Source organism: Solanum stenotomum, chromosome 9 (assembly GCF_019186545.1).
Source record: "Solanum stenotomum isolate F172 chromosome 9, ASM1918654v1, whole genome shotgun sequence".
Taxonomy (NCBI): Eukaryota; Viridiplantae; Streptophyta; class Magnoliopsida; order Solanales; family Solanaceae; genus Solanum; species Solanum stenotomum.
Genome location: NC_064290.1, coordinates 56,842,283 through 56,859,561, shown reverse-complemented (window position 1 = coordinate 56,859,561; position 17,279 = coordinate 56,842,283). Strand labels below are relative to the sequence as shown.

The 17,279-nt window shown below is 32.1% G+C and overlaps 2 protein-coding genes across 3 annotated transcripts in view; one reads left to right on the top strand and one right to left on the bottom strand.

Moving 5' to 3' along the window:
• Nucleotides 1–2,807: 2,807 nt before the first annotated feature.
• Nucleotides 2,808–4,346, bottom strand: LOC125877695 (mitogen-activated protein kinase kinase kinase 18). The gene has a single exon (XM_049558921.1). It carries the CDS (start codon nt 4,227–4,229, stop codon nt 2,808–2,810), a length of 1,422 nt encoding a protein of 473 aa, XP_049414878.1. The 5' UTR covers nt 4,230–4,346.
• Nucleotides 4,347–13,745: 9,399 nt separating this feature from the next.
• The window catches only part of LOC125876323 (1,4-alpha-glucan-branching enzyme 3, chloroplastic/amyloplastic), a 16,306-nt gene continuing 12,772 nt past the window's right edge, over nt 13,746–17,279 (top strand). For both annotated transcript variants that reach the window (XM_049557479.1, XM_049557478.1), the window contains exons 1-4: nt 13,746–14,133; nt 14,935–15,006; nt 15,159–15,223; nt 15,792–16,469. In XM_049557479.1, coding sequence (XP_049413436.1) covers nt 13,841–14,133; nt 14,935–15,006; nt 15,159–15,223; nt 15,792–16,469 — 1,108 coding nt within the window. In that variant the 5' untranslated portion in view covers nt 13,746–13,840. The remainder of the gene's footprint in view (nt 14,134–14,934; nt 15,007–15,158; nt 15,224–15,791; nt 16,470–17,279) is intronic.

Here is a 17,279-nt window from a genome sequence, read left to right as displayed (position 1 = left end):
ATTAAATCTTTGATATCGAAAGCTCGAAGCTATCAAACGTGATTGGTTGGATATCATGGTGGTTGATTTTCAAGAACTATTTTGATTGTCAAAAATGTTGGCCAAGTATTTTTTCTTCTAAATATTCTGTAAAACTTTTTTAAGATAAAAAGTATATTCACAAGTACAATGCCCCAAACAACTTGTTTTTTTTTTTTATTATAGAAAAGGTAGTAGCATCACGATTCACTCCTAAGGATACAAATAAAAGTAGTTGATGATTAGAAGAATATGGAATAATATAAAATAAAATGAAAAGAGGAATATAATCAGAATACAATTGGATAGAAAAAAATGTGATATTTGAAGAGTGTATAATCCTTACATATACTAGGTGAAGTCATTGCTTTAGTCAGGACTATGACATTAATTTATTTGCTTTATTTTCATGACCCAAAAATAAAGGGGGGGGGGGGGGGNGATTAATTTATTCGAATTTGTACTATATAGAATATGCTTTATAATTCCAATCTATAATCATGGGAATATGGTGAAAATTTCATGTTCTCGTTATAATTCAGCAAAGTGTTGATAATTTCCAAGATTGACCATGGTTCTTGTTTAAAAATCAAAGATAGTAGGTGACAAAATCAATAATCTTTTAAGTAAACGATACAATTCATTTTAATTTTTATTTTTATTCAACGAGTTAAACACGAAATAACTTATCAAATATTAGTCAAAATGGGTGAAATTGCAATCTGAAACCAAAAATACAAAATCAAATCTAGAAATTAGAAAGGAAAAAAAAACTATTTTTTTTGTTAAAAAAAGTTTTAATTATTTATTCAAAAAGCAAAATAAAAAGGAGGGAGATAGTGTGTTGTGACTTGTGACCCGTTATTTGATCCATCAAACAAACTTTGATTGACCAATTTATGACCTTTTAGCAAATTATATCTAGCATAAATCTGACATAATTCATCCATTTGTCACTTCTAATAAAAATACAATAGAATAAGGTGAAGCTGGAGTGGTACTAAATTAGTTTTTTTTTTTTAAATTGAAATTTATAAATTCAAAATTCTCGATCCGTACATATAATGATTGGATATGTTACTTACCTCCTAATTTGGATTATTTCCATTTGGTCGGTTTGTAGATAAGAGAAGTACGTCCGCAACAATATGGAGCTTGACACAACCACCCCACTAGTATGGCTTGTGGACCAACACTAGTTGCACCATTTGGAAAAAGTCAAGTGTTCTTTGCCTCTTCAAAGTATGAAATCATTGTTTGGCAAATTGAGTAAAACTTAATAAACCAACCCCTATTCTTCCAAACTCCAAAAGACAAAAAAAAAAAATGTTGCCTAATTCAAAGTGGATTTCAACGAGTCTAGTATATAGTCTAGGGAAGGGAAAACAACTTTAATTTCCTCGTTGACCTCCTTATTTTTTTTTTTCTGAGAAGTCAAAATTTAAAATTTATGAATATGAGATTTTAATTCAATTGAATTACTATGTCTAAATTGATAATTTATACATATTCAACAGATTTCTTAGACAATTATAGAATTTTGACCAAAGTTACTAGGTTCGGTCCGCCCCTACATGTGTGCGACACTTATATTAAAAGTCTCGATTAATATGGATCTACAACACGTAAGTATGAGCAAAGCTGCTTCGATAGTTACTGTTTCGATAGAAGTCAATTGTTATAGCTCAAATATATTTATGTTAAAATTTCATTTAATACACATAAAATAATCTATTCAGAACCTAATCAACAAAACTAATTATGGTCCGGAGCCGATGAACTAATTTATTTATTTTTTGTTTTGCTTCTACTTTCTTTATACATGTTGATTGAATTTTGAATATAATTATAGAATTTGAGCAAAACTACTAGATGTTGCCGAACCTTTGATTTCAACACTGGCTCCATTACTCTGTGTACAACACATAAAAAAGGGAAAACGTCTATACCATAAATATTTTTTATACGTATAGCTATAATTCAAAACTTCTGATTATCCGTGAAAAGATGATCCTATTCCACTCATTATTACACTTGGTGGTCCGTTGACTTCATTTTATAGCTCTAATACACGCCTAATCTATTCAAAATAAAGAAGGTTTCAAATGCTATGGCCCAATGGAAGAAAAACGATATAATTTTCCCCGTTGACCTCATCACAAAAGTTGCCCATTCACCTAATCTTATTCAAACTTTAGAATGCTCCAAATACAATGGCCAAAAATTAGTTGACTCTACTTTTCCTCCAAAAGTCCATTGCGTTCACACTCAACAGAACAATTACTACTTAAAAAAAAGTCCACGCCCACTTTTTTATGTTTAGAAAAAGTAGAAGTCATATAGGGTGATGTAATATTTACTTGTTCGTGAACTTGCTCACATTATTAATTCCAAATTCAGATAAAGAACGAGAGTTGCAAAAAAGTGTTTAGGATGATTCTTTGCAATATGATAGAAAACATATTATTGTATGTAATTCTTACGCTAAATGGTGAAAAGATGCGTTGCACTATCGAGTGATTTTACTCAACTAAAAAAGGCAAAAAAAGTTAAAAATAAAGTAAGAGACTTATAAAATATCTGTACACGACAAGTACATGTAATTTAAATCTAATTAATTCTAGCCTTGTTATTTACAATATTTTTCCATGTCAAAAAGTGACAAAACTAGTACTTACTGGCATTTATCCGTTTGCCTTGTTAATGAAAAATTACAATAGGCAGTGTAATACCACCAGTCGAGTTTACAGAGGGTTTAGTGTACACTGTACACATATTTTATTCCTGTCTCATGTTGATGTAGAGATTGTTTCTGAAAAATCTTCAAGTTCGAAAAGAAGAAAATATGACAACTGATACGAAAACAGTAACACCGTCATATGAGAAAGTGAATACACAATTGGACGAAAAAGTTTCAATCTTTTTATTTCAGAATCATTGAATTCAGATACAAAAACATCTCCAACAATCTCAGGAGAAATAATCAAATTTATACTACTACTAACAGTATGAAAAAGGCTAATAATCTCATAGTTAATGCAATCAACTAAAAGAGCTTCTAAGTTCAATGAGGTCACAAACTCATCTTCAGAAAAAACTATTGACTCCGATGTTTCCATATCCAACAATTCTCCAAAATCATCGATCATCTCGCAGTTTGGCTCTGAAATTATCGAGTTTTCTTCTGTGTCGTTGCATCTAACTGTCACCCAATCGTCTTCCTCAACCCAATTAGGCATCAAAGAGCATGATATTCCCACATTACCAATCAGCTGTCTGATCCTATCTGTAGCGGAATCAACGGTGTTGGTTGACTCTAATGAAGAAGATTCCATCACCTCGAACGAATTCCAAAATCCTTGATCCAAAATGCTAGTAGGAGAATCCCTCTTCAATTCTTCAAATTTCCATGAATTAGACTCTACAGATTGCAAAAATGGATGTTGAAGAAGTTGATTAGCTGTCCAACGCTCATGCGGGCATTTCATCAAACATTTACCGAGGAATTCTCTGGCATCGTTTGACAAATTATTCGGGAATTGTGGCAAATCCCCTGAATAACCAATTCTAAACAGAGCAGAAACAGGATCCTTGATCTCAGACCAAGGAACTGATCCTGTAGCCATCTCAATAATTGTACAACCAAAAGCCCAAATATCAGCTGCAAATCCTTGTTCTTCGCCTCGAGCAACTTCAGGTGCCATGAAAGCCGGTGTACCGGAAAATCCAGAATTTTTTTCATCTCTCAGCAATTTCGCACATCCCAAATCAGCAATTTTGATATCCCCATTTTCGCCAATTAAAATGTTCTGCCCCTTCACATCACAATGCACAATCCCAATTGAGTGAAGATAATCCAATCCCTGTAGGATTTGTTGAGCGTATAATTTGATCATAGATTCATCCAACGCACCTCCTTGTTTCTTGATCAAATCAGAAAGAGTTCCACCTTGTACATACTCCATAAACATATTGTAAACTATCTTATTTTGCTCAAAAGCGATGTCGAAGCCTAAGCACTTGACTAAAAACGGAGAATTTAGCTGAGAAATAAGAGAATACTCTCTTTGCAAACAAGATTGTTCAGTGGATTTAACAGCAAAGAGCACTCCAGAAGAATTGGTAGCTAGTGAAACGGTGGCGGAAGAGCCACGACCAATTGTCGGACCCCGAGTCCACTCCATTGAATCGATTGACTCAGCTCGACTCATCTGTATTTAGCTCAATTGATAGTATAGAAGAATAGAAGAGAAGGTTGGGTATAATGAAAGAAGTATATGCTTGGTGGTGATATTTATATGGTGGAAAATATTTTGCCTACAAATGCAGCTAAGTAGTTAATGGCTATTGAGTGGAGTTGGGGTCTTTTATAAATAGGTGAAGTGTACAAAGAATCTTCATTGTATTTGAACCAATGACAGCAATGTATTTGCTTTTTTGTACTTTTCACTATTAAGTCTTTTCCTTCCTTGTAGTCGAAACAGAGTTTGAATTTAAATTTTATGAATTTAAGATGGTTATTAGGCTTAAAATAATAACTTGATTAAGATAAATATATATTTCTATTAAAATTACTGAATTCAGTCGAATTTGTAAGCTTTACCCTAAATCTACCCCTTGCGTGTAGCATCTAATTAATGGATATATATTATTAATGAAATAAATTGAAAATCATAAAATTTCTAGTTAATTTCAAGCAAAGATTAAAAATATATATAGTATTTCTTTTATCCCAATTTATAGGGTTCAATTTTCTTTTTAGTTAGTCGTTAAAAGAATAACATATTTCTATATTTCGTAACAATTTGACTTTAAAATGCTTATTTTATTCTTAATGAAATGATTTATAATTGAAACCACAACTTTCAAAAGTCTTTTTTTTAGATTCTGTAGTAAGTCAAACTACGTCATATCAATTAAAACGAAGCAATTAAATATTATTTTTTAATACATATAAGTGGTGATGAACAAAATTATTCAATATCTACATGTTAATAGAAAGTAACAAATACGTAAAAAAAAAAAATTAATCGAGATACATTCAAGCTAATCCGATCAACATCTCCTTCCTATGTAATTTTGCCTCTCCGTCTAAGTTGAGAGGCAAGAAAAAAACCAAGTGGAGAGTGAACCACGTGTTGGAAGGGAAGAAGAGTTGACAGCTTGGGCCGACTGCGGACTGCGGAGCGACGTTTCCTTAGCTAAAGAAAAAAGGCGTCCACATGAAGACACGTGAAAATGTACCTTTTAATTGCGCTATCACCGCAATCGTAATACCTTGCCTATCATATTTCTCTGCTTTCCACTTCACATTGCGGCGCGTTTTACTGTTTGCGTAAGGGACCAGGCCGCGCTTTAAATCTTTACCGTGTATAGTGCTATACTAATTAATATGGGGAGCCTTCAAGTTCATTTTATTCTATGTGAACGCTATTATTATTTGAAGAGTTAAATACTACTAACTAATAACTACTTCCTTAGTCTATTTATTTTAATTAATTTTCTTAAAAATTATATATTTATGTTAAGAATTACTACTTGATTTTAAAATTCTTATTTTTCACTTATTGAAATAATTTATAATTATATAAATAATTTTGATTTATTTTAAATTTTAAATTTTTAAAGTTTTTAAATATATGAAATTATATCACATAAATTGAGGTGAAAGGAGTAAGTTTTTAAAATTCTTAGTTATATGGGATATTGTAAGGAGTACTTTTTAATATAATTTAAAAATATGTAGATTTTATATATATATAGATATTAAGAATCAATATTTGAATTCACAATCAAGTGGAAACTTAAAAGTACCTATTTTATAAAGTTGAGATATTTGACAATCTTTTTAAAAGGACAAATAAATATCTTTGAATAGTAGCAGAAGTTTGAAGAAGTAATTTCTCTCCGTGAACACTCTTTGGAAGTTTGGCAAAGTAAAAATGACTATTCTAACAGTGATGAGGGTGTTTTTTCTAATGAATTAGTCAAATATAAATTAGATTCTTTAAAAGTATTTTTTTTTTCAAAACATTTTTGACAAGATATATTTTTAAAAATTTAATCAAATAGACTATAACACGAGTTCGAAAAAGGTCAATACAAGTCTAAGGAAGATTCGGCATGTCTTTGGGGAATTGCAGTATTTTCAATGTGCTTACAAATGTGAAACTAAGAACAAATGGTATGATCAATAGACCAAACAAACTTTTATTCAAATTTAAAAGTCCAACAAAAACTAACTATGAAGCAAAGTCTTCATGAGAATTTTATTTGTAATTAATGCTAATACAAAGTCAATTCATCAAATTTAATTCAAGTCCAAGTCTTGTGCATTCACATTACCGTCATAATACCCTTAAGCTTGCCGGCAATTTCGTAAAATGAACATACATTTCCCCCTCATTTTTCATGTTTTTACCTTTTGTTAACACGGGGAGCCTTGAGTGTAACTGATAAAGTTATTGTCCTGTGATCTGGAGGTTACGTAGTTTAAGTTGTAAAAAATAATCTCTTACAACAAAACTTGATAAAACTACATATAAAAGTCCCTTATGATTCGCTCCTTTCCTGAATCTCACGCATAACCAGAGTTTTATTACACTGAATTGATCCTTTTTTTAATCATATATTTTAAGTTTTAAAACTATCTTCCAATAGAATGAAGGACTCAAGATGAAGACGGTCGAATTTTTAATTTCCAGTATGACTTGCGATATTTTTTTATTTTCAATAGATTTTATAAGAAACTAAATAAGAAGTGTTGGAGATTTAGCATTTTAATATTAAAAATGTTATATTAAAGGTTTTGACTAATTGGGATATATATATATATACCTTTTTTTTTAGTTTCCTCGGGTAATTAAATTAGAGTTTAACTAAATTTAAATTTTTGCAAGAAAATCCCCCACTAAAATAAAACGCTCTCTAGCAAAAGCAAAATAAAGGAATACTTACCTCTCCACCACAATTTTTATCGATAGATATACATATACCTTTTGCATAATAAACCTATAAATAAAGTTGAAGGGGTGTATGATACATTTAATCTTACTCAAAAATGCTAGCGTCATTGACGCTTGGAAGCATAGCAGCTATATTGATAGCTACAAAGTAGGCAACATTTAAATATTAAAAACCGTAGACTTTCTTTTTAGTTCTTCAATTATACATAAAAGAAATTAGGAGAGGGACGATTTATATAATATAAAGATTAAAGTCAAACATATATATATTATGTGAGATACTTAACGCAATCGCAAAATTATAAGTTTTGGTATAAAGTCAAAATTAAGCATCCATTTGATATTATGAGTGACAAAATATTTTTTATATTAGAAAGAAGTACGAGTATATATATTTATTAAATGATCATCGAACTATTGAAAATAAATGAACAAAATAAACTTACTTTCTTTTTTCTAATATTAGAAAATTTATTTATCTTTTGTTATTTCATCCAATCTGAAAAGTAATATATTTAGTCACTTTGTAATGTCATGACGTATGTTCTTTTAAGAAAAAATAAATAGAAATATTAAACTCAATCTATTTTAATCAAATAAAAAATTCTATTTCATCTGATCAAATACCCGTCCTCTAATTTATTTATTATTTTTTTTTGCATATTTATCAAAAGTTCTTTAACTTTATATTTTTCTAACCTATTTTTTTTAAGAAAATATTTTTTAACCGATGATCTAATAGAAATAACATTTATATCACATTCAAAGAAGGCGTAAAAATTGTGATGAGCAATTTCTAATTTTCGGTCAAAAAATTGCATATTGTGTCTGCGAGGTGGAGCATGATTAGGGGTTCATCTTGAATTACCTATAACGAAAAAATTATAATATTTATATGATATTAAAATTATATTTTATGTATATATATTTATGTTCGATATCAAATTTTTTTCGACTAGTTATAGTATGTTCATTTCTTTAAATTTTGAACCCGAGTAAAATTTTTGGCTCCGTCGTCTCCCGCGATTAAATAGAGAAGTAAAGGCATTACATATCTGTGTGCGCCAACCTGACGTATCGTATAGCTCAGCCAAGAAAAAAGAATCCACACAATACAATTAAAGCATTTAGTTCCTTGTCGTTTTGGTCGAACTACCACCACTTTTTATAGAAAAAATAATGAATATTGTTCTACACTAGTTTGGTAATTTAGGTAAAAAGCTACAAGAGGAAAAATTGAAAGCCAATTTAACGGCTGCAAAGTTGGTACAACAAACTTCTTTTTTTCATCAGTAGTTATAGCATCTTTATACTTGTTAAAGTAAGATTCCACAACCTCATAACAACAGTTTAAGCACAGCCGCCCACAACTGTCCTCCAAGATAAGATAAGCCTATGGACGGGACGGAGCTAGTAAAGGTCTAGGAATTCATCTGATTCCCTTGGACGGAAATTATATTGATTATATATGATTAAAATGATTTTTTTATGTGGATATGCATTTTGTATTCCATATATATAGGTTTGATGGTAATATTAGTTGACGCCAATATAACTTGTCTAGTTTGTTAAAGTTTGAATTGGTTATATCCATTTATTAACACAATTCATATTAGCCAAACTCATTGCATTTAAATGAGTATAAACATGGAAGTTATTGCCTAAATTGAGATTGGAAAAATATTTATTAAATTTTATCATATTTTTACATAATAATGTGTTATGGAGTGAGGAATGCATATTTTACTTGTTGATAAAGCACATATCAATAGATACTTGTGACGTATATGATAAAACGCATGAACAAATGTTAGTTGATAATTAACGTTTAAATTATAGGGAAACGTGAGACGTGTTTTTATTTCTATGTGATGGTGAATTAATTTGTATCATTACATGTAGCAAATTATAGTTATAGTACTTATGAGAGAAATAAAGCAAAAAAATCATAGGACGTAACTTGTCATAACTTTTGTGAAGTATATAGCATGTTTGATCGAATGTTTGAATAGTTATTTGAACACTTTATTGTTGCTTTATCACCCGAAACAATATTTTTCAAATTTGATTAGTGAAACAAAACTTATAACATAATCTTCAAAACTATTTTTGCCAAATCACTTATGACTAAAAATAATATTGGAAACATATAAACATATTTTGAAAGCTCCACCAAAAGGACCATATTAGTAACCACTTAGGTTAGGTGCTATATTTATGAATTCAACTAACCTATTGTACAACAACTAAAAACTCTAATCATAATTTAAGAATCTTTCGCACCCTTTTTAATATATCTTGAATAAATGACATTAAATATTACACAGGCATATGTCAGCCAAAATCTTCTTCCCTTTTATTTTTTCCACTCAGTATTTGATATACTCTCTTCGTTTCACAAAGAATGACCTTCTTTCCTTTTTAGTCAGTTTCAAAAAGAATGACCTCTTTCCTTTTTTGGTAACATTTTACTTTTTGCTTTCCACGTGGCATGTTTAAGACCACAAGATTAAGGGCAATTTTGTACATTTGACATAACTTTAATTTAGGACCACAAGATTCAAAAGTCTTCTTTATTTACTTAAATTCCGTGCCAAGTCAAACCAGGTCATTCTTTGTGGAACGGAGGGAGTATATATTAACGTCCAACAAAATACAGATTCACGCATTATCAGATTCATTTCCAAAAACGACACTCCCAACCATTTTATTATTATCAAAACTCAAACTTAAAATCTCTAATTAAGAATAAAAGAATCTGAACTATTCCATCGTGCCACCGTCTAAGTCAAGTGTCAAGTCCTATTAACTATCCATGAGATGAGATGCTGTAGTAATAAATAAATTTACTAGTAAGATATATGGCATGCAATAAAACGTGGGCGGTGGCCAACTCTCACTCGGCAGCACATTAATTTCGAGTGAGAAGCCAGTGAGGCCAAAACAGCTTTGACTCACACCTTTTATCATCATGCCCATTCCCTTCTTGCTGACCAAAAAATAAAAAGCTGTGTGCCCAGTGCTGAACTGCGTTGGTTTCACTGCTGTGACACGTTAAAAAAAAAGAGGCAAAGATTCACGCCATTTTGGAACTCTTTAAGATCCTTTGGGTAACAAAAAACACTTGTATCTTTCTTTTGGTTTTTTTATGTGGTGTCTCGACTATTCCATAGGCATATTGATGTTTGATTAAATTTGGCTTCGCAAAACAAGAAGAAGGTAGATTTTGCATAAATCACGTAGTGTTAAGAGCTAATTACATCATATCTTTACTCTTTTTCAAATTACAAAAATCTCTTAAATTTGGTGGAATCTAGATACATCCTAACATGTCACGATACATTGTGTCTCAGTTTCGGATATCTCTCTCAACGTTTTGATATCACATTTTGGTTTCGGATACATTAACGTCCCAATATATCGCGTATATTCCGATTCATAGCGTAAAGTAGCATCCGATACATTGAATACGTCGTGGTACATCATAAAGTGATGTATCCGACCGATACATCGTGTAAAGTGATGTATCTGATCAATACATCACATAAAGTGATGTATCCGACTGATATATCGCGTAAAGTAGGAATTTTTATAATTTTTTCAAATAGTAGAAAATTTTAGAGAATATAGTAAAATAAATTGTGTGTTTAGGTATTTTTTCAAAAAACATCGCACACTAAATTCAATGCTTAGTCAAATACTGTTATTGACGATAAGTACTTGCAATTATTCATGTTTTTTCTTAAATTTTATGTTTAGTCAAATATCGTCACGATGAGAGTATTTTGTATGTGAGTGTACATTCTTGGAGATAACGCTATCCAACTACAATGTTCTTTTCCTCCACAATGAGTGGGTATATTACACACTCATTTTTTCCTTTTTTAATTCATCACCGGCCGCCGCTGGCTTTGCTTTAATCACACTCTACCCTTCTATGCTGTGTGACTTTAATTTGGATCGTCCTACTTTGTCAGCTTTTAGTAAACGAGAAATACATTGTCCCCTCTATTTTTCTTCTTTTAATCTTTATTAGTCTTTTTCGTTCATTTTTACATGTTTAATATTAATTTGACATTTTTAAAAGATAATAAATAAAATATTAATTTTACTATATGATAATTCAATACTTTGAAAAATAATTATAATTTTTAATAAGAGTAAATTAAGAACTAAATAATAAATTATATGATTTTCAAACTTACAAGTAAAAATATATACAAGGAGTCCTATTTATTTTCTGATTCTGTCTTCTTCTTTTTATCAAAAAAAACACATGGTAATAACTTTTATTTATTTTCGTATTTATAACTTTTATTTATTTTCGTATTTATAACTTCAAAAGGCTTTTATCGTGGCTTGTTGGCGGCCACACACAAGTATTTATGAACATTGAACAAGCTAACTGCCTAACTGTATGATCTACATAGAAAAAATACCATGTTAATTGGCCTATTGTCTGTGTCACGATGCTAAAATAAAAGTTTTAAAGAATTCTTCTCATATTATCACACTTTCTCCTCCTTTTTATTGACTTAGAGAATCACGTTTAATCCTTTTTATATTTGTTATGTATATATTTCTTATTGTTAGGGTTTTGTCCTGATTTTCTTACCATAATTTAAGATTTATTTTTCCTTAAAGAAAAGACAAAACATTACCATAAATGTTTTTACTTTTCTTGAAAGGAAAATATAATATTCTTTCATATTTGGTTTATTCTCTCCTTTTAGGACTCCTTTTCTAGTAGGAAAGGTTTTAGGACTCTATAAATATAGGTTTGTTTCTTCTAACTTATAATATTTTTCTTTTAAATTAAAAAAAAAAACAATAACATCCACAATGTAGTCGTTTAAGACTTTTGTTTATGAGGAGATTTATTCTCTCTAAAGTTTCAATGTTTTTCTTTATATTAGTTTTGATATAGTAATATTTTGATTTTTAGTATAAGTTTTTGTTATCTGATTTATCAACTATATGATTTGCAAATTGTAAGCTTCCGCATGACGTCCAATCACCCTTCAGAACCCAACACTTATGAGGGATCATTTAGATCAGGATTTCCGTTTAAGAAAACTGAACACACATATTCATTAGCCACGGTTTGAGTCCGGCACACTTCTATTAGTTAGGTTCGAATTGAGGCTAAGAGAAACGTGCCAAGGGCCTCGAACAGTGGCTAAAAGAACTGTGCTAGGACCTCGAACTGTGATTAAAAGACTCCGAAAATCCTCAAATCACAAACTTTTCGGAGCTTTTGTTTGTTAATTTGTTTATGGGCCTTAGACGTGGGTTGTAGTGTGAACAATAGGCCCGTTACTAAGCCCACTACAGTTAAGCAGTACATCTTCATTGGGACACTGGAAATCCAAGTTTGCTCTGAGCCCATTGTGTATTTTATTGTAGTCAAAACTGGGCCAAAAATGATCAGGGACTTTGGATAGTTTACAATAAGGGAAAATTGTATATAATAGCAAACTATTAATTCAATTAAATGTTATAAATATAGTTTGATTTAATTGTACCTCATAGCAAACTGTTGCTATTTCACCTCTCTCCTGGTGAATCTAGCTCGTCACTCTCGTTCTCTCCCTCGCCTCTCTCGTTTTTTATACAAACGCAAGTGTATAAAGTGCGTTTGTGTTTGTATAAAGCGTGAGAAAATTGTATATATACATATATTTTCGTTCCCCTCTCCCAGATCTCACTCGCCACTCTCCCAGATCTCGCTCTCTCACTCGCCTCTCTCACTTTATACAAAAAAACACAAATTGTATAAAATGCGTTTGTGTTTGTATAAAGCGAGAGAAAATTGTATATATACATATATTTTCATTCCCCTCTCTCCCCTCTCCCAGATCTCGCTCGCCACTCTCCCAAATCTCGCTTTCTCACTCACCTCTTTCACTTTATACAAAAACGCAAATGTATAAAATGCGTGAAAATTGTATATATACATATATTTTCGTTCCCCCCTCTCCCCTCTTCCAGATCTCGCTCGCCACTCTCCCAAATCTCGCTCGCTCACTCGCCTCTCTCACTTTATACAATTGATCTTTTTGTATATGTATACCAAAACAGATTATACAATTGCTTTCTTTTGTATATGTTTAGCGAAATATACATATTTATATTTGTTATGGAACACAATTATGCAAACTTTGCTATAGCATACAAATATGAATTTTGTGTTTGCTATATGTGAAAGTTGCTCTTACAATAATGGCCTTGAAAATAGTCGATCTTGAACTTTTGACCTAGAAGGTTTTTACATCGGGTAAGTGAGGTTTCCGAGAGACTTTCATGAATCCTTTTTTGTTGCGTCATTTTCCTTTCATTTTCAAGTAGTTATGGAGTGATATTTGTTTGATGTTAAGAATATATGAGTTTCAGTGTTCCATCCCCATATTACTTTTCTTAAATCGTAGTGTAAGAAGGATATCGATGATTATCTATCTATTTTCATTTGTCTCGTTTTTTTAAAGAGGTTAGTACTTAGTATCCTTTAAAACATTGATTTATTTTATGAATATTACTAAGATACTAAAACACGATAGATCATGAATAATTGAATAAAATAAAGTAATACTCCTATGATGACTATTGAGTAGCAGTCTGCTAACCATTAAAGGACTAAAACTGTTCAATTCATAACATAAAAGGACTAATTTTAACGTACCATAAAACATGAGGAACCATTTTTGTCATTTTCTCCACCATTTACGTCCGTCCCGGTAGCCGTTTACAGAAATTGGCTACAGTACCCGCCTCTTATCACTAAGGCGAAAAAAAAAAAAAACAAGCACCAGTTCATCTTCTTCCCTCCTAAGTTCCATTGAGAGAAATTAGCATCAACAATGCTCTCTCTGACGGATTCAATTCGAATTTCTTCACCTTTAAGCGATTCTCGTCTGAGCTTTCTATCTCAAACCGGAAGCAGAACCAGTCGCCAGCTTAAATTTGTTCGCAGCCGCCGGGCTCGAGTTTCGAGGTGTAGATGCTCAGCAACGGAGCAACCGCCACCGCAACGACGGAAGCAACGACCGGAGAAGTACAAACAGTCGGAGGAAGAGAAAGGAATCGATCCTGTTGGATTTCTCAGCAAATACGGCATTACTCATAAAGCGTTTGCTCAATTTCTTCGTGAAAGGTGATTTTACAATGCCTTAAATTGTGTTATGTACTGTGTTGTTATGCTATTTGTTCAGCTAACAGGAGAAAGAGGGAGAGAAATGAGAATTCTATGAGAATATTCATAATTCAAAATATCTCTTATTACAATTTGAGCTACTTATATAGTGAAGTCATTTGCACTGAAGCTGATGAAAGAAACTAAAATGACTAAAAGTTGCGAACAGAAAATAGCTGCTATAACTTCACAACTAGATTCAAACTCTTCCAATTTTGCACTAACATATGCCTCCTTCTAGAAAATGTCCTTGTCCTAAAGGACGGTAACTGTGAGCGATCAACTGTCGTTAGAGTTTGAATGGGAATTGTACACAATCAGCAATTATAAGAGTTTGTAATATTTTCATTAGTTCCTCATGCAGTAAGGAATTATTGCCCCCTGTGAACAAATGGACCTTGGCTTTAACTCAGCTCAAAAAGGCCAAAAGCTAGCTTAGCTCATGAGGGGAGAATTTCAGTATTGAACTGAGAACAGCACCTGTAACTTCACAGAACAGAACTAACAGTATTAAATTGAGAATAACTCCTGTAATTTCACAACTGATTTTTGTCAAGATTCCAACTGTTTCCCTCTTCCTATTTTGCACATAACATATTTCTATGATTTTTTTTTTTGCCTTTCTGGAAACCTCGTTACAAAAATATTACTGAGCAGCAACTTTTTCGAGTATCCTTGGACGGTTCCTTCTGTTTGATTTTTGAACCATTTGATATGCAACATTTTCAGGGTGTTTCATTCTTTTACCATTCTGTTTTGCAGATATAAATCATTGAAGGACTTGAAGGATGAAATATTGACTCGTCATTTCAGTCTCAAGGAGATGTCTACTGGGTTAGTTTGTGCGCGAATTTCTTTCGTCGACACCTGCGTTCCTCTCTCCTATCTGTCTTTGTGTCCAAGTATCATTGTGTGACTATTTGCTAATAGTATCATATAATGCATCTTGATTAGTCTTTGACTGATTCTAGATGTCTATTTTACAGGTATGAATTAATGGGTATGCATCGCAACATGCAACATCGAGTGGATTTCTTGGAATGGGCTCCAGGTTCAAATCCATACATGAATTTGTCATCTTAATATGTTTTTTTTTATATATCAGAATTTATCTTCTTAATGTTAATTTCTTTGTATTAATTCACGCTTCATTATGATATGACCATTTGGTGCTTATTTTTAGTGACATTAGGAATTCTGCAAATACTTAGTATATAAACTCCATCAACGTTTCAAACTTCATCCATCCACTACATGACATTTTGAAAGTGGCTCACTATTTGGTATCTTCTGATTTTCATTATTGCCTTAAAGTTCTCTATCCATCCAATTCACTTAGTTTCAAATTAGGAATATGGTGTGATATCACTGGGGAAAAAGACTTGATATGGGGTTTCCCATGTAAAGTTATTTTTATGCATGAATGTAAATAATATATTGATTTTTAATTCCAACTCTGAGGTTATATGCAAGTTAATGTAACTCTTTGTGTATCGTAAGTTGTGTGACACAATTGGATGGGATGGGGGAGTGGATTTAGCACTTGATGGGCAGCAATCGTTTCTTTGTTTTTATTTCCTTTTATAGTTTTTAATACAAGTGCCAAGATGTTGCAACAGGTGCTCGCTACTGTGCTCTGATTGGTGACTTCAATGGGTGGTCAACAACTGGTAACTGTGCCAGAGAGGGTCATTTTGGTCATGACGATTATGGGTATTGGTTTATTATTCTTGAAGATAAATTACGTGAAGGAGAAGAACCTGATAAATTGTATTTTCAACAGTACAATTACGTGGAGGACTATGATAAAGGTGACACAGGTATTACCGTCGAGGAAATCTTTAAAAAAGCAAATGATGAGTATTGGGAACCTGGAGAAGATCGCTTCATTAAATCACGTTATGAGGTGGCAGCAAAGTTATATGAGGAAATGTTCGGACCAAATGGACCTCAAACAGAAGAGGAACTAGAAGCAATGCCTGATGCAGCTACACGATACAACACTTGGAAAGAGCAACAAAAAAAGGATCCAGCAAGTAATTTGCCATCGTATGATGTGGTAGATAGTGGAAAAGAATATGATATTTACAATATTATAGGTGATCCTGAATCGTTTAAGAAATTTCGTATGAAACAGCCTCCTATTGCTTACTGGTTAGAAACTAAAAAGGGAAGGAAAGGCTGGTTACAGAAATATATGCCTGCTTTACCTCATGGAAGCAAATACAGGGTGTATTTTAACACACCAAATGGGCCTCTTGAACGAGTTCCTGCGTGGGCCAATTTTGTCATTCCAGGTAAACAAGCACTGCTTATTGGAATTTACATACTGTTTTTACATCCATAACTGGTTAATATTCTATTAGCCGAGATATAACAAGAAGAAACATGGAAGCATCTAGAATTATAAATATTTTTCTTTGGTGTATTTAGTTTGTCTGCCTAAATGATCTGTCAGTGACATTCATAAATGTATGCGTATTTACAGGCTTAGGATTTTATAATTGCATTTAGATATGACAAGTTACAACAAACACACACACGTATACATAAATATGTGCTTATATTTTTTTGTCAATGGTGTCTAGGCTAGCTTCCATGCGTATTTGATTCCCATAATTCATTCCAGTGTCATTGACTGTTAGGCCACACGTTTGGGTGTGCAACAAGCTACAATATGTGTTGTGTTTATTATGATTTATCCATAACTAGTGCATGTATGTTTGCATGCTTCGAATGTCCTGTTCATACACCCCATTTAATAATTTGCTGTTAAGAAGCTTGAGTAGCGCACGGAGCATTGAGATGTTGGAGGTTAGATCTAACAACCCCTAACCTAGTTGGAGGTAAATCTTTGTTCATCAAGTATCATTTAGATTGAATGGGAAAAGGTAGGTGACCACTTTGAATTGAAGTGGTGGAGTGGTAAGTGGCATATATTCTAGGTGTGTATAATTTACCTTAAAGGTTTGTGAATATATAAACTGATGCATTATATAAAGTTTTATCTCGGTGAAAAAAGATATTAGTCTTATTTGTGAAGGGAAGAAGGGGTCAGCAATCGTTGCATGAATAGGGAGGGAGGGAGGGAGAGAGAGAGAGAGGGG